Below are 15,770 nucleotides of genomic sequence, written 5' to 3' on the forward strand. Positions count from 1 at the left end.
TAAAAGTTTATCCTGAAAAATAATCAGAAATGATTAACTTACAAAGATAGGAGTGCATAAAAAATAGTCACAGCAGCATTGCTCAGAAAAACAGGATAAAAACAATCCAAATATCTAAAAGTGATGATGGTAATCCATGATGCAAAATTACACAGCGCTTACAAATAGTGGCACAGAGTCATATTTGGCACGAAGTCATGCAGATATATAGCCAAGTGACAAAAGTAGTGTATAAAATAGCAAGTATATTATTTTCCTAATAAAAGAACATACCTACATGTGTAATAGCACAAAAGAAATTAGGAAATCTATAGAAACAAGAACTAACTAGCAGTTTTAACCCTGGAAGCTAGAATTTCTAGATTTTGCTTTCTATTTTCCTCCAGATCCAGCTTACAATTTTGTGTGTCATCTCATTCTTTTTTTTTACAATGAGCACACGTTATCTTTATAATATGAAAAAAAAATACTAGAATGTTCCTTTTAGGAAAAGAAATACACAAATTGGGCCTGGCAGCGTGGCCTAGCGGCTAAAGTTCTCGCCTTAAAGCCCCAAGATCCAAGCCTGGCGCTGGTTCTAATCCCGGCGGCTCCACTTCCCATCCAGCTCCCCGCTTGTGGCCTGGGAAGGCAGTCGAGGACGGCCCAATGCATTGGGACCCTGCACCCGCGTGGGAGACCCGGAAGAGATTCCTGGTTCCTGGCTTCGGATCGGCACAGAACCGGCCGTTGCGGCTCACTTGGGGAGTGAATCATCGGATGGAAGATCTTCCCCTCTGTCTCTCCTCCTCTCTGTATATCTGACTTTGTAATAAAAAATAAATAAATCTTAAAAAAAAAAAAGAAATACACGAATTATCTTAGATATTGGGTTAGTAAGCAAGGAACAAGATCAGTAATTGGCCACTGTAATAAAGAAAAAATATGATTTTTGGGCCCGGCGGCGTGGCCTAGCGGCTAAAGTCCTCACCTTGAACGCGCCAGGATCCCATATGGGCACCGGTTCTAATCCCGGCAGCTCCACTTCCCATCCAGCTCCCTGCTTGTGGCCTGGGAAAGCAGTCGAGGATGGCCCAAAGCTTTGGGACCCTGCACCCGTGTGGGAGACCTGGAAGAGGTTCCAGGTTCCTGGCTTCGGATCAGCGTGCACCAGCTGTTGCGGCTCACTTGGGGAGTGAATCATCGGAAGGAAGATCTTCCTCTCTGTCTCTCCTCCTCTCTGTATATCTGACTTTGTAATAAAATAAATAAATCTTTAAAAAAAAAAGGAAAAAAATGGTTTTTTTCTCTTTCACAAAGGTAGTACCGATAACATAGTTTCTTCTCCCAGTTACTATATCTGCAATTTAGAAATTTCAAGATTATTTTATACTTACTCCCTCTGCAATTCTATAATCAGTCACTGAACGTTTTGCTATGAACTTAAATTTAACACCCAAAATGACTCCATTCCCATTGTTTTAGGAACTCATATTTTTCCTCGTCCCAGATTTCTTGTATTGGACTAGCTTGCCTCCAGTTTTCTCTCTCATATCCCAGCTGTCTGTCCCGCATATAATCTGATCATGCTACTTTCTTACTTAACGCACATAGGAAACTACAAACCCTTCGTCAAAAAGATCCTGCATGTTTTTAACACCATGTTCCCCACCAATTCCATATTCTTTCTAACTTCCATACACGTTCTGCAAATGAACAACAGCATATCTGAACAACCCTAAATGTGCTGGCTACTTCAAACCTGTGACTTTACAGATGCTCTTCCTACTTCCTGCTCATCTCCCCACTGTCTTTGAGGATTTGGACTCATCTTTAAAGAATCCAGCTCAAGCTTTTTGGCTGGAAGCTTTCCTTTAATCATCAGAAAGATTACTTTCTTCTCCAGCAGCTCCTCATATGTGTCTGTCTGACTTCACTTCATAAGGCAAGTAAACATTCACTGAATAGCATTTGCTATTCCTGTTTTTCAAATGTGTCCTTAGCATCAGCAGCTTGAAGGCTAAATCTTATTTGGGGGGTTTCCAATATGTGGAAGAGTTCTTTCCATATTACTAGGTTTTCAATACACATGTGTAGGATGCTTAATACACATCTCCACTGCTAAACTATGACCCGTAGATGCAAAGCAATGCCTCTTGTTTCTTTGTGTTTAAATTTCTTAGCACACTGCAAAACAAAGCAGTAAATCAAAAGTATTTGATGAGTACATATGAACCCTTCCTTTCACGGGAGGGGACAGCACAGGAAATCTATTCTAACTCCCTGCAATACGCATTTACACTGTTTCAAATCGCTGCTTTGTAAAAGTATCTTAGTATCTAATCTTCTTAAGACAATGGTTTCTTTTCCTTAGTTTAACTTCCTATGTTAAAACTAAAAATACAGTCAAAGGACACCTTTTTGGCTTTAAGACCTGTCAACAACTTTTCTTTTTGCCCTATAATCTTTTTATTTAATATCTATTTATTTTTTATTGGAAAATCAGATTTACAGAGAAAAGGAAAGACAGCAAAGTCTTCCACTCACTGGTTTACTCCCCAAGTGGCCACAACAGTTAGAGCTGAGCCAACCTGCAGCCAAGAACCAGGAGCGCCCTCTGGGTCATTCACATGGGTGCAGGGTCCCAAGGCTCTACTGCTTTCTCAGGCCACAAGCAGGAAGCTAGATGGGAAATGGAGCAGCTGGGACACAGACCAGCCCATATAGGATCCTGCCTCATGCAAAATGAGGACTTTAACCCTGCCCTTTTAATCTTACTCATTATAAAGCAGTCTCAAGATCTTGTTTCATTTCCATAAAAGTACTAATATACTATATATATTTTAATATATAGTTCCCAATGTTAGGCCTCAGTTACAATGCTCCAGTTGATAAATTCACTTGCAAATATTTATTGAAAACCCATTATGCGTCACATATCCATGTTGGGAGTTTGACCAATTCACTGGATGGAATCATGCAAATAAGAAATGGGCAATAATATCTCTATACAGTAGCAGAAACAGTCAAACAGGGACACCAACATGTGGGTCCTGTAATTTGAGATTTTAGGTTTTCCTAGCCAAGACTTTTTTTTTTTAGCATGATACACAGAAGACTAGCTATAGAAATGCAGGCGTAGCATAATAATCTCAATGCATTTAATCCTCCACTTAAACTCAGCCAAAACACCAAGAAGCGATCAATGTATTTAACCCTAACAAATGCTACTCTCACAAGTGGCAGAGATAGTAAAACTCAACCATGTATACTTCACTATACTGAAGGAAATAATGCAGGATCTCCAGCAAAAGTATAACTCCCAAAGGGGCCAAGATTGGTGTTTGTCCATAAACAGATATGTAGTACATCTGTGACATTAACAATCCATGGAATGGTGGCAATGATTAGGGGAAAAATAAGCTGATAGAGATGCCTGAACGGGATTATAACAACCACATCACCCTAATAACAAACCACGGCTCTAGAGCAATTCTACTTGATTTCAAATTCAGTTCCAATACTTACCTTTACTAGAGATTTAAATACTGAATGCACAAAAAGCACTTAAAACAGCATCTGAAACATGGCAAGTGCTTAAAAAATTGTGGTTTTGGCACCGTGCTGGATTATAATGTAAAAGTAAAGTAAAACTGTCTATATGCCCTAGTTGCTTACAATTTTAGTTATATGACCTATTTCTGTAAAGGAGACAGATTAAGAATATATCCACATTCTCTCCTTTCTAAAAAGTTGATGACAATAAAGGATTTCATACTGTCTAGCCTTTCACTCTCTTCTAAAGGCTGAAAAGGGGACACTTTGGACAATCACACAGTTCTCCGAGAGCAAATGGGTTTGAATTGGTGGAAAAGGCAAACTGTTCCAGAATACGCCCCGAGTGCTGCGTCAGAAGCAGGAACTGCTGTACAAGGTCACTGAGCTTTGTGAGCTGAAAGCTCCAAGGTCTGAGGTGATGTAAAGGATGAAGTGGTGCTGAAGCAGAAATGAGTATCCAGAAAAAAAAACAAACAAACAAACCCAGAGCTGTTTTTCCTTCTTCAATGACAGTGTTATTAATGCTAAAGTAAAAAGCTATTTTCACTTTGTCTTTTTCCTTTTTGCCCTCCAACTGTTAGGGGAGACATAGTCCCCATCTGGGGCCTCTTGGTTGGTGAGGCAACCAGTCTTTCCCTTTTTCTAGTCATTTCCCTGAGTATGTCCTGGTCACCTAACTCATTATTCTCAGGCATTGCTTCCAGGGTTGTTGTTTTTTTTTTTTTTACAATTTCAGGAAAGTATCAATTATAGTTTCAGTACCTGTTATGTTCTTTGGCTTTCTTTTTAAAATAACTCTCATTATTTGTTTCCTTTTTCTCTTACTGTTACTCTTTTCTTGAATTCTTTTTCTCTTTAATTTTTAAAAATGTCCCTTTTTTGGCCCGGCCCAATAGCCTAGCAACTGAAGTCCTCGCCTTGAACGCTCCCAGGATCTCATATGGGTGCCAGTTCTAATCCCGGAAGCTCCACTTCCCATCCAGCTCCCTGCTTGTGACCTGGGAAAGCAGTAGAGGATGGTCCAAAGCCTTGGGACCTTGCACCCGTGTGGGAACTCCGGAAAAAGCTCTTGGCTACTGGCTTCGGATTGGCTCAGCTCCAGCCGTTGTGGTCACTTGGGGAGTGAATGGTTGGATGGAAGATCTTCCTCTCTGTCTCTCCTCCTCTCTATAAATCTGCCTTTCCAATAAAAATAAATTCTTTCATTTTTAAAATGATGTTTTAAATATATTCATAATTTTCTTGGCTCTGTCATCTCATTTCTGAGTTTTCATAACATATATATATATTTTCCTTCTTTCATGTCCTGTATCATTTTCTTAGTGCATTTTCACTTAGAGATAGGTTATAGTTTTTTTAGTTTTCCTCATGTGTTCTTATTGTAAGCTTATAACCTTTTTAAGGATTTTTTTTTTTTGTCTTCAGTAACTTTGCATATGACTTGATATTGCTTCCTTTCTGTTGTTTCTTTTTATAGAATCTAACTTACTTGAATGTTTAGAATAAGCAAAGGTTCAGGAAAGCTGTAACCTCACCAGCTCCCTTTCCTGCTGTGTGTGGGTTTGCTTGTTGATTTTCTCTAAGATCTCTTGACTCAGTAGTCTCCCTCATTTTCAGCTCCAGGCTCTCTCATGCCTCTCTGCGATTTCCCTCAAGCAGCTTCTCCATACGGGTGGGTTGTGCCAGCTTTAAAGTCCGCAGGAGAGACACTCTGTTGCTGCTCTCTGTTCTTCTGAGTAGACCTTTCACAAGTCAACGTTAACCCCTCCGTCTGAACCACCACCATCTAACTGGTCAGCAGGCCTCCTAGTGATACCTGTTGGCCAGTCTGGAGTTTTCCTGCTCTCAAACCTACCAAGTGAACACCACTGCTTCCTTCTTCCTCTCTCTGATGCCAACAGTGACTGCATTTTCAGTAGCTTGTCTACGTGCTGTTTGGGAGGTTCACGGGGATATTATGTCACATGCATTGTTGTAATTGTTTCATGGGTCTCAAATATTGTTATCTAGTTTCACTTTCTTTTTTCACATAAGGAAATCGGAACAAAAAGGAAGCTGCTGCCACCCCCACCTTCTTCCAGCCCACTCTGCCAAGGACTAGGATTGAACTCCTGGGAGTGGTATAAGCACTATTATCCTTCTCCAAGTATGGCTTGAGAGAGTAGCTGATAGCCCTCTGTCTGTGTCTGACTTCTTCCTACAGCTGTGTTCTGGGAGGGAGTGGTTCACTGCCAGCTACAAGGGAACCCAACTGAGAGCATGGCTCCCAGCTTTTGCCTGCCCCAGACCCGCCCGTCGGAGGCATCTGGGAAATGAAACAGTGAATAAAATAACATCCATACTAAGCAAATAAAATATTACTGAAAACCATGATTGGGTCACTCTGGTGATCACACTACATGTTTATTCTAGAGAGTGTCTGATGACTCAAGTGTTTGATGGCGTCAGGGAGTTAAACATGTCTGTATTTTTGGAATGTACTGGTGTCCTTTTTAGACTTTATCCTCTGGAAATAAATGCCTTCCTAAATTTAACAACCTACTGTTTCGAACAAATGGATAAGCCAGCATTTTGGTATTTCTGTAAGCCTTTTTTTTTTTCATATAGCAAATCTTACCGGAAGTCTGTAACAGAATCCTTTGCAGTTTAGCTCTACCTTCAGGTTTACAAACAGTTTTTAAAAGGCTAAATCATACTTTCATAGAACGATGGCATTCGCAGCCATTACTACAATGCACCTCATCATAACGTACACCGAGAACCTGATACGCGTTCTTGCAAATCCACCGAAAGTGGCTAACTCAAAAATTTCATTCAAAGTTAAGTTTCTCTATTGGACGATCGCTTTCTCTTCCCATAGCTGAAACACAGGAACTACCCTTTCGGAACCTACTACAAATGGTGTCACTACGTCCCAAATACTACGGGTGGTATCAACGCTCCCACAAGCCCTCCCTCCTGTGCGGGTCTCCAGACAATGCCAGCCCAAGTGACTTTCCCAGGGCTTTGCTCCTTCCTTGGGATACCAGAGTCAAAAGCAGCATCACAAATGCAAGGCTCCGGCCACGTCAGTCAGGCGGGGGGCGGGGCGGGATGCGGCCCAGGGCCAGCCAAGTAAACAAGGTGATCCCGCTGCGGGGGCGAGCGGTACTGCCCACCCACACCGGCCCCGCAGCCTGCACAGGCGCTCGCCGGGGAGCAGAGGGGAGCAGAGGGGAGCCCTCATCACATCGTTCCTTCCCGGGGCTCCACCGCCCGGACACGGAGGGCCCAGCCGAGGCGGAGCTGTCAGAACGGCCCACAGCCCCGCGCCTCTGCCCCACGCAGGGCGTCCAGGGGTTTTCAAACCTTCTCCCCTTCCCTTCGCCCCACTCGTCCCGCAGACGACGAGCCCGAAGGATGGAGAGCCCCCCGTCGGCCGCGAAGCCCCCGGGCTCGGCCTTCAGAGCCACCGCGCAGGCTCGCCCACCTGATGCTCTTTCACCACTTCGCTGAGGCAGGGATACCGCTCCGAGATCCATCGGTAAAATTTGGGGACTCCCATTTCGACCGTCAAGACTAATTCAGGTCAAGGCCAAACCGAAACCAAACGCCCCGCCGGGGCCTACGCCGCCGCCTCCGGACGTCGCTGCGCCGATGACAACGCGCCGGCCGCGCCACCATAGAGAGCGCGCGGCGGGCTAGAGCGGCCGGAGAGGCCCCGCCGGGGCGGGCCGTGACCCCGCCTCTCCCGCCGGCGCGGGGCGGTGCGGGCGCAGTGCGGGGCCGTGCGGGGCGGTGCGGGGCCGTGCGAGGGTGGTGCGGTGCGGGCGGCGCGGGGCGGGGGCGGTGCGGTGCGGGCGCGGCGCGGGGCGGTGCGGGGGCGGTGCGGGGGCGGTGCGGCCGGTGCGGGGGTGGCGCCCTGCGTCCGGGCCCGAGGAGGACCAGAGCCCCGCTGCCGGGCAGCAGCCAGCGCACAGTGGGTGCGGGACTCGGAATTGTCAGTACTGCCGCCGTCCACGACACGGCAGCATGCTTAAATGATAGAATGCGTTAGTTTTCAAAGGGAGTTTTATTAAGTGAGTATGATAGGTTCTTTACATCTCTCGCTTACAAGCACAGTACCTTCCTCACAGTATTTATTTGACAGAATTTTATTGTTCAAATGAATCCTTATGCAACTACTGTTCTTAAAGGGAGGTCAGTAAAAGATGTAAAATGAAAATAGGCTAGATTGCGATCTGAAAATACATTTTTTTAAAGATTTATTTATTTTTATTACAAAGTCAGATATACAGAGAGGAGGAGAGACAGAGAGGAAGATCTTCCATTCGATGATTGGCTGCCCAAGTGACCACAACGGTCAGTGCTGATCCGATCCGAAGCCAGGAACCAGGAACCTTTTCCAAGTCTCCCACACGGGTGCAGGGTCCCAAGGCTTTGGGCCGTCCTCGACTGCTTTCCCAGGCCACAAGCAGGGAGCTGGATGGGAAGTGGAGCTGCCGGGATTAGAACCAGCGCCCATATGGGATCCTGGCGCGTTCAAGGCAAGGACTTTAGCCGCTAGCCGCCGGGCCCTGAAAACACATTTTTCTAACCACAAAACATTTCTCCAGGTAATCAAATACACATTATGTATTAGGAAATCGGTTTTATTCTAAATAACAGAACATATATTTAAAATATGGTTCACAATCAGGTAGAAGTAATACTCTTTGCTCTAAAAGCACACAAAATGGTTCACTTTAGAACTGAATACATACAAGCACTTACTAATATTAAATATAAAAAACTTAAATTTGGATTACTGGCACAGTCTTCATTTCACATATAGGGGGTCCACCCCAGGTACATCTGGCATAGTAGATTGGCATCCGTGGCTTCCTGTATAAGGTAGTGCACATGACCTTCGATGGACAAGGGCAGGCCTGTCACTCGGTTGCGTGTCTTGATCACACCCTGTAATCGTTGCTCGATATCAAGAACATGAGTCTTAGCCTAAAAAGAAAAAAAGAGAAAATCCTTAGGAATGAGGATCTGAGCATTTCTTGATAACATCATTCTGTTCATTAATACCTTTTATATAGGTACTTGCTGAAAAAGAGCAAATTCTGTAACTAAATCTTGAGGCTTAAAATCTTGATTCAAATTCAATGACTTATTCTATTATATGAAATGTTAGGGAAATCTTTCCACACTACAGTTCTAGAAAAAAATAATTTTTTTTTTTTTTAATTTGAGAGGCAGAAAAACCTCTCATCTCTCGATTTCACTCCCCAAATGGCTTCAACAGCTGGGGTTGGGTAGAGGAAAGCCAGGAGTGGAAGCTCGGTCTAGGTCTCCCAGGTGGGCAGCGGGTAACCAACTAGGTGGGCTAGATCACCTGCTGCCTCCCAGGATGCACACTAGCAGGAAGCTGAGATGCACAGTACAGCTGCAGCTTAAACCCAGGCTCTCTTGACACATACAGCAGTCACTCCCAGCTGCGCTCTAACCACTGCAACAAACACTTGCCTTAAAAAGCAATCATTTAGGGCCCGTGCGTGGCCTAGCAGCTAAAGTCCTCACCTTGAACACTCCCAGAATCTCATATGGGTGCTGGTTTTAATCCCAGCAGCTCCACTTCCCATCCAGCTCCCTGTTTGTGGCCTGGGAAAGCAGTGGATGGCCCAGAGCCTTGGGATCTGCACCCATGTGGGAGACCTGGAGGAAATTCCTGGCTCCTGGCTTCGGATCGGCGCAGCACTGGCCATTGCGGCTCACTTGGGGAGTGAATCATCGGATGGAAGATCTTCCTCTCTGTCTCTCCTCCTCTCTGTATATCTGACTTTGCAATGAAAAGAAATAAATCTTTAAAAAAAAAAAACCAATCATTTAAAAAAGAGGGGCCAACATGGTGGCAAGTGGGTTAAGCCATGGCCTACAATGTAGACATCCCACAGGAGGATATTCTCAAGTCCCAGTTGCTCCACTTCCCATGCAACTCCTTGCTAAAGTGCCTGGGAGAGCAGCAGCACATGACGCATGAGGAGATCTAAATGAAGCTCTTGGCTCCTGGCTTCCCCAGCCCAGCCCTGGGCCCAGCAACAGCGGCCAGGTGGGGAGTGAATCAGCAGATGGGGGAGGTCCATCCAGCTCTGTCTCCATCTTCAAATACAGAAACACATAAACTCTTTCACAAACTCTGTTTTGAAAGTGTCGAGACTTAAACATTTGAATGAAAAGTCTAATGCAGCAACAGTGGTTTCCTGCCTGGCATTTGGACAGTGTTTATACAGGGAACAGTTAACGAGCTGACTGAAGCGCTGCGCATCTGAAAAGAAAGCGTATTAGAATGTAAAAGGGAGAATGATGTTATTAGGAATAAATCTTCAACCTACTGTAACTTACTATGTGTAAACGTTGAAGTTGATTTGCTAAAATGGATTTTGGCACACTGGTACCCTATCAAAAGTGCTCGGTCAGATCAGGTCATGCATCACTCGCTTCTTGCCAGCCCATCTCCTTAGTTGTGGTTAAAAGCTGGCGTTAGTAATGACAATAAATACAATGGGAGGTGTTGTCACACTCGACTAGACTTCAGAGAAGAGTCCCTGGCAGTTTTTTGATTCAGTTGTCATTTGTAGAGAGAGTGTCGGCTCCTCTCGAGTTCGTCTTGGTACTAACCTTGTCGTTGAGGACTTCCCCGGTTTCATTCTGGGCTGCTCTGGAATGGCCTCTCACGGGTTTACTCCACTCCACGAGAGGATCATGCAGGAAAGTCTTTAAGACACTAAAATTAAAAGACATTGGATTGTGCTATTACAATGTTATCTTTGTAAAAAGAAATCTTGCTAAAATCTAAAACTTAATGCAGGAAGAGAAGCTAATGGCAATACTCTGACAATATATACCACTGTGCTAACTTTACAGTGAGGAGGTATATGAAGTGCTTGTTTTGGGGTGCAGAGAGTGTAAGAGAATGGTAGGCAGGGAAGAGGCAAAATACGAGAGAGAAGTTTTGCAGAACAGAACAAAATGAAATGTGTATTATCTAAAATCTATGCTACGATTGCAACCACCAGCTGATCGGGACGATGGACTGTGCCGGGCCCTGTACTTGCTAGTACACACAAGAATCTGGTCTGGGAACACCTCAGACAAAGTTTCTTTGGGGATCTCCCCAATCGAAATGCCGGACTCAGAACCCTAACCATGAAAAGACAGAAGACAGAACAAGTCAACCAACCACTTCAGCTATATGTTGGCAGTGAAAAACCAGGCAAACGGAGACTCTATGATGGACTATGTCAATCAGTGGATTCTTCGATGACCTTATCGTGCTTGGAGTGGCGAGATTGGCAGCAATTCATAACTGGTGAACTATCAAAACCACTTGAGCAAGAATCTCGGAGCATACCTCACATCTGGGACCTGGGGTGTGTGGGAAACTGGGTGGGGCTTCTCCCTCAATCTCCCCCCCTTTACCTCAGATACATGAAGGAAACAATATGGAAATAATAGTCTTATCCACTTTCCTCTAGCCCTTGAACCCTTTTACCCTAATTAACTATGTAAAGATTGTCAAAAACATAATAAAAACTGAAAAAAATCTATGCTATGAAGTGATATGTGAGTGAATTTTATCTCCTGCCGTATTTTCAATCATCACATAAAACTGTTATTGCCATAAAGACCCACCCTAGGTATTTATTTTGTGTTCTAGAAGGAAATGGATGTGCACCTCAAACGTATTATCTCCAAAACAAAATCCATTACCTTTTCACAGCTGTTTTTCCTATTCCTGAAATTGGCAAAGAACACCACCACTGGCCCATCTTTGTTCTCCCGCCTCTGACATCCAACTCCACTCCCTAAACCCCATCAGATACTATGTCCATCTCTACCACCACTACACTGGTCTGTGCAGCAACTTTGTTCTGCCCTAGAGTGACAAAATTCTCTAATTTTCTGGACTACAGCCTGAACTGGAACATGAGTTTTCCACAATGCAAATCAAATTATTCAAATGTTCTATCTTTAAGGAGTAAGCAGGAAGAGGATTAAGTGGAAGGCAAAGATACAGTCAGACAAGGGCAATATCACAAGGAATTGCTCCAACCGAGGCTTGAGTTGTCCTTTTCACAGGATAAGGGGTGTGCTCTGGGCAGGGCCTAATTCAATGTTCAAAGGATTCAGAGTTTGAGCCGGGGCTGGGGTGCACACTGTAATCTCCAGGAAGGTGTCACGGAATCTGATACGTGATGGTAAGTCTTCAGCCACCTTCAGTCAACACAGCTCATGGGCCTTGTGCATGGCATGGGGTTTGCAGTCTTTAGCTCCTTGTCCCTGACTCTCTGCCTACCCTTATCACCTGGAGAGGCTTGGAATCAGGTCAGCATGGTCAGAGGGACTTTTAATCCTAGATTTCTGTGTTTAGGGGATCTTGTGCGTCTGGCATGGACTCCGGTGTTCTAAGTCCCAGTGGTCCTATGGCTTTTTTGGTTGCACCAGTTAGCTGCCCATCGTTTCCATCTTGTGCAGATGCCTAGGTTTGGGAAATAATTCCTGGCTCTGGTTTCTCTCTGCACATGTGCAGTCATGTCTGGAGATGGCTGGAACAGAAGTTCTTGTTTTCTGGCAAGAAAGGAATTTTAGATGTGAAATGGAGACCAGAAGAGAAGGGACCTGGTGGGTCAGGTGGGCATCGCAATAAAGAATTGAAAGTATCTCCATTTGATTTTCGAACTTTGTTTCTAAAAAACCTCCAATGATTTCTGGTTGATCTCAGGGCAAAGTTTAAATATGAAAAGGCTGATGTGGGTTCTATGAGTTGTTCACCTGTCTAGCATAATTTCTTTTTTTTTTTTAAAGATTTATTTATTTTATTACAAAGTCAGATATACAGAGAGGAGGAGAGACAGAGAGGAAGATCTTCCGTCCGATGATTCACTCCCAAGTGAGCCGCAACGGGCCGGTGTGTGCCGATCCGATGCCGGGAACCAGGAACCTCTTCTGGGTCTCCCAGGCGGGTGCAGTGTCCCAAGGCTTTGGGCCGTCCTCGACTGCTTTCCCAGGCCACAAGCAGGGAGGTGGATGGGAAGTGGAGCTGCCGGGATTAGAACCGGCGCCCATATGGGATCCCGGGGCTTTCAAGGCGAGGACTTTTTAGCCGCTAGGCCACGCTGCCGGACCCTAGGATCATTTCTTAACATTACCTCTTGAAATACATTATTTGGAAAATAGTGTAGTAAGCTCTTTCCTGTCCCCCTGGAGTGGGCTGGCTTCCTGTGCTTTTAGTTATTCACGGTTAACTACGGCATACAGTATCAAGAAAAACATTCCAGAAGCTGGCGTTGTGACATGTTGGGTAGAGCTGCTACGTGAGATGCCAGCATCCCTTATGAGTGCTAGTTTGAGTCCTGGCTGCTCCACTTCCCATCCAGCTTCTTACTAAGGCACATGGGAAAGCAGTGGAAGATGACCCAACTCCTTGGGCTCCTGCAGCCACACGGGACACCCCACATGGGACACCCCACACGGGACACCCCACACGGGACACCCCACATGGGACACCCAGGTGAAGCTCTGGCTCTTGGATTCTTTCTGGCCCGGTCCTGATGGTTGTGGTCATTTGGGGAGTGAACCTACAGATGGAAGAGCTTTCTTTCTTTAATCATGCCTTTTAAATAAACAAAGTACATCTTCAAAACAAAACAAAAAGCCCTCAGAAATGAACAGTTCACAAGTACATGATGAAATCTCATGCTGTTTCAATGTCTGAATCAGGAAGTACATCATTCTATTGTCTGGCATTTCCACAGTTTAAACCCTACCAGCTTACTGCTACTTAGCAGTAGTCATTATCAGATTGACTTTTATGGTTTCGCAATTCTTCCATTCAAATAACCTTTATTTTACTTAAAAGTGACCAAACACAAGAGTATTGATACTGGCATCACTTCTAATTCATGCTGATTTATATGGGGTGATTAATAAAAGGTATTGAAACTGGAAAGGAATAATTAAAACCATATCTGTAGTGCAGGTATAGAAAAAAACTTCAAGGTACCCACAAAAATCATGAGAAGTGAGAAGACTGTTGGATTTCAGGTGAGTAATAAAGATATTATCTGTGTACTTATATCCTTGCATTGAACAATTAAGCAGTGAAATAGGGAGGTGATTTAGGACAGAATCAAAGGAATGGGGTGGGCAGTGTAGATGCTTAGCTGTTGCTAAGGATGACTGCACACCATATCAGTGTGCTGCCTAGAAACCTGGCTACTCTGTTTCCAATCCAGCTTCCTGTTAATGCATCCTGGGAGGCAGCAGATGATGGCAAGTGCTTGGACTACTGCTTCTACCTGGGAGCCTTAGATGGCATTCTAGACTCCAGGGTTTGGTCTTGCTCAGCCCTAGATATTGCATCTATTTGGAGAATAAACCAGCTGGTGGAAGACAAATCTTCACTGTCTTTCTATTGCTCTTCCATATAATGAAAAGAAGTAAAATATTTAAAAGAATCCAAAGGAATGAAAAGCTTTTAACACAAGCTTTTATTGAAAGAAATTAAAGAAGGTTTTAATAAGATTTCTCTTGTTCATATATCAGAATATAAGGACAATACTTTCTTATAAAATTCAGGTTGGTTTTCAATAGAAATTGACAAGTTAACTTAAAATACATAAAGAAGTACAAAGCACCCCACAGCCAAATTATCTTGAAAGAGAACAGAACTGAAATTCTCTTCCTCTTTGATTCCAACACTTAGTATAAAATGCAAATAAAATTAAATAAGGGAAAAAAATCCTTTCAAAAATGGTGCTGGGTGGGACAAGTATTTGGTTTCTATATTTTATATTTCTATTGATACTATTTTGAGTTGCGTCTTTTTTTGAGATTTATTTATTTACTTGTTTATTTGGAAGAGTTACAGAGAAAGAGGAAGAAATAAAAGAAATGACTGTCCATCTGCTGGTTCACATTCCAAATGTGAAATGGCCAGGATTGGGCCAGGTCAAAGTCAGGAGCCTGGGACTCCATTTGGGTCTCCCACATGGATGGCAGAGACCCAATTACTCAGGCTGTCTTCCACTGCTTCCCATGCACATCAGCAGGATGCTAGATTGGAAGCAGAGCAATGGGATTTGAACCTGTGCTCATATGGGATGCTGTTGTCACAATTAGCAGCTTAACTTGCAGTACCACAACTCTAGCTCCTCTATCTTGACTTTTCATCTATTTTCAGATACTTTATTTATATAGTAGGAGACAAGGTTTCATTTTCCTCTCATATAGGCATATGTAGTTGTCTCAGCACCATTAAGAATTAATTTATTTGAGCAAAAAGAGACAAAGTGACAGCAAGAGAAAGCTCCTGTCTAGTGATTCACTCTCAGAAAGGCAGCCAATAGCAGGGCTGTGTCAGGTCAAAGCTGGGAATTAAGTACTCAAGCCACACCTCCCAAGTGGATGGCAGGGACCTAACCATTTGAGCTATCATGTGCTCCCTTCCAGGAGTGTATATCAGAAGCAGTAGAAATTAAAGCACTGCTAGGATTCAAACTTAGGTACTCTGATGTGGATATCCCAATGGGTCTCTCTATCTCTCTTTGAAGATTTATATATTTATTTGAAAGGCAAAATGAGAAGAAAAAAGGGAGAAGTATACAAAGAGAAATATCTTCCATCTGTTGGTTTACTCCTTAGATGCCTGCAACAGCCAAAGGGCTGGGCCAGGGCAAAGCCAAGAGTAGCTTGGAACTCCATATTGGTATCCCACGTGGGTAGCAGAAACTCAAACACTTGACCATCGTCCGGTGCTTCCCAGAATGCAGTAGCAAGAAGCTGAGTTGCAGTGTAAGGTAGCTGGGACTGGAACCAAGCATTTGATATGGTAATGTGGGTGTTCCTAGCAGAGATTTAACCTGTTCCCTAACACTGTCCCCCCAAATGACCTCTTAATTGCTAAGCTCAGCACTCACCACCGATGTAAAAGCTCTTACACTTTAATGGGCATGATCAAGAAAGTTAAAAGGAAAACAATAAGGATGGGAGAAAATACTTAGCAAACTGGAAATCTTATAAGCATACTGGATCTAAAATATACAAAAAAAAAAAATCCTTCAGAACTCAAAAATAAAAAGAAAACTGCCCAGTTAAAACTGGGCAGAGAATTTGAATAGACATTTATTCAAAGAAGATGTACAAATGGAAATAGGGCCCCTGGACAGATGATCACAGTGAGAACCTGCCTCAAACACAACAGAAGG

The 15,770-nt window shown here is 43.8% G+C and overlaps 2 protein-coding genes across 7 annotated transcripts in view; both read right to left on the reverse strand.

Annotated features, from left to right (window-relative positions):
• XRN1 (5'-3' exoribonuclease 1) overlaps positions 1-7,222 on the reverse strand; it is a 111,479-nt gene extending 104,257 nt beyond the window's left edge. For 4 of the 6 annotated variants that reach the window (XM_058661386.1, XM_058661385.1, XM_058661384.1 and 1 more), the window contains exon 1: positions 7,007-7,217. In XM_058661386.1, the coding sequence (XP_058517369.1) occupies positions 7,007-7,081 (75 nt within the window). In that variant the 5' untranslated portion in view covers positions 7,082-7,217. Of the gene's footprint in view, positions 1-7,006 lie in introns of all 6 variants that reach the window. The other 2 variants (XM_058661387.1, XM_058661388.1) reach the window with 2 other exon arrangements.
• A 906-nt stretch (positions 7,223-8,128) lies between these two features.
• The window catches only part of ATR (ATR serine/threonine kinase), a 117,112-nt gene continuing 109,470 nt past the window's right edge, over positions 8,129-15,770 (reverse strand). Inside the window, exons 46-47 of the mRNA XM_058661393.1 lie at positions 10,183-10,288; positions 8,129-8,514 (exon numbers count right to left, since the gene is read on the reverse strand). Coding sequence (XP_058517376.1) covers positions 8,341-8,514; positions 10,183-10,288 — 280 coding nt within the window. The 3' untranslated portion in view covers positions 8,129-8,340. The remainder of the gene's footprint in view (positions 8,515-10,182; positions 10,289-15,770) is intronic.

This window comes from Ochotona princeps, chromosome 3 (assembly GCF_030435755.1).
Source record: "Ochotona princeps isolate mOchPri1 chromosome 3, mOchPri1.hap1, whole genome shotgun sequence".
In the NCBI taxonomy this organism is placed as follows: Eukaryota; Metazoa; Chordata; class Mammalia; order Lagomorpha; family Ochotonidae; genus Ochotona; species Ochotona princeps.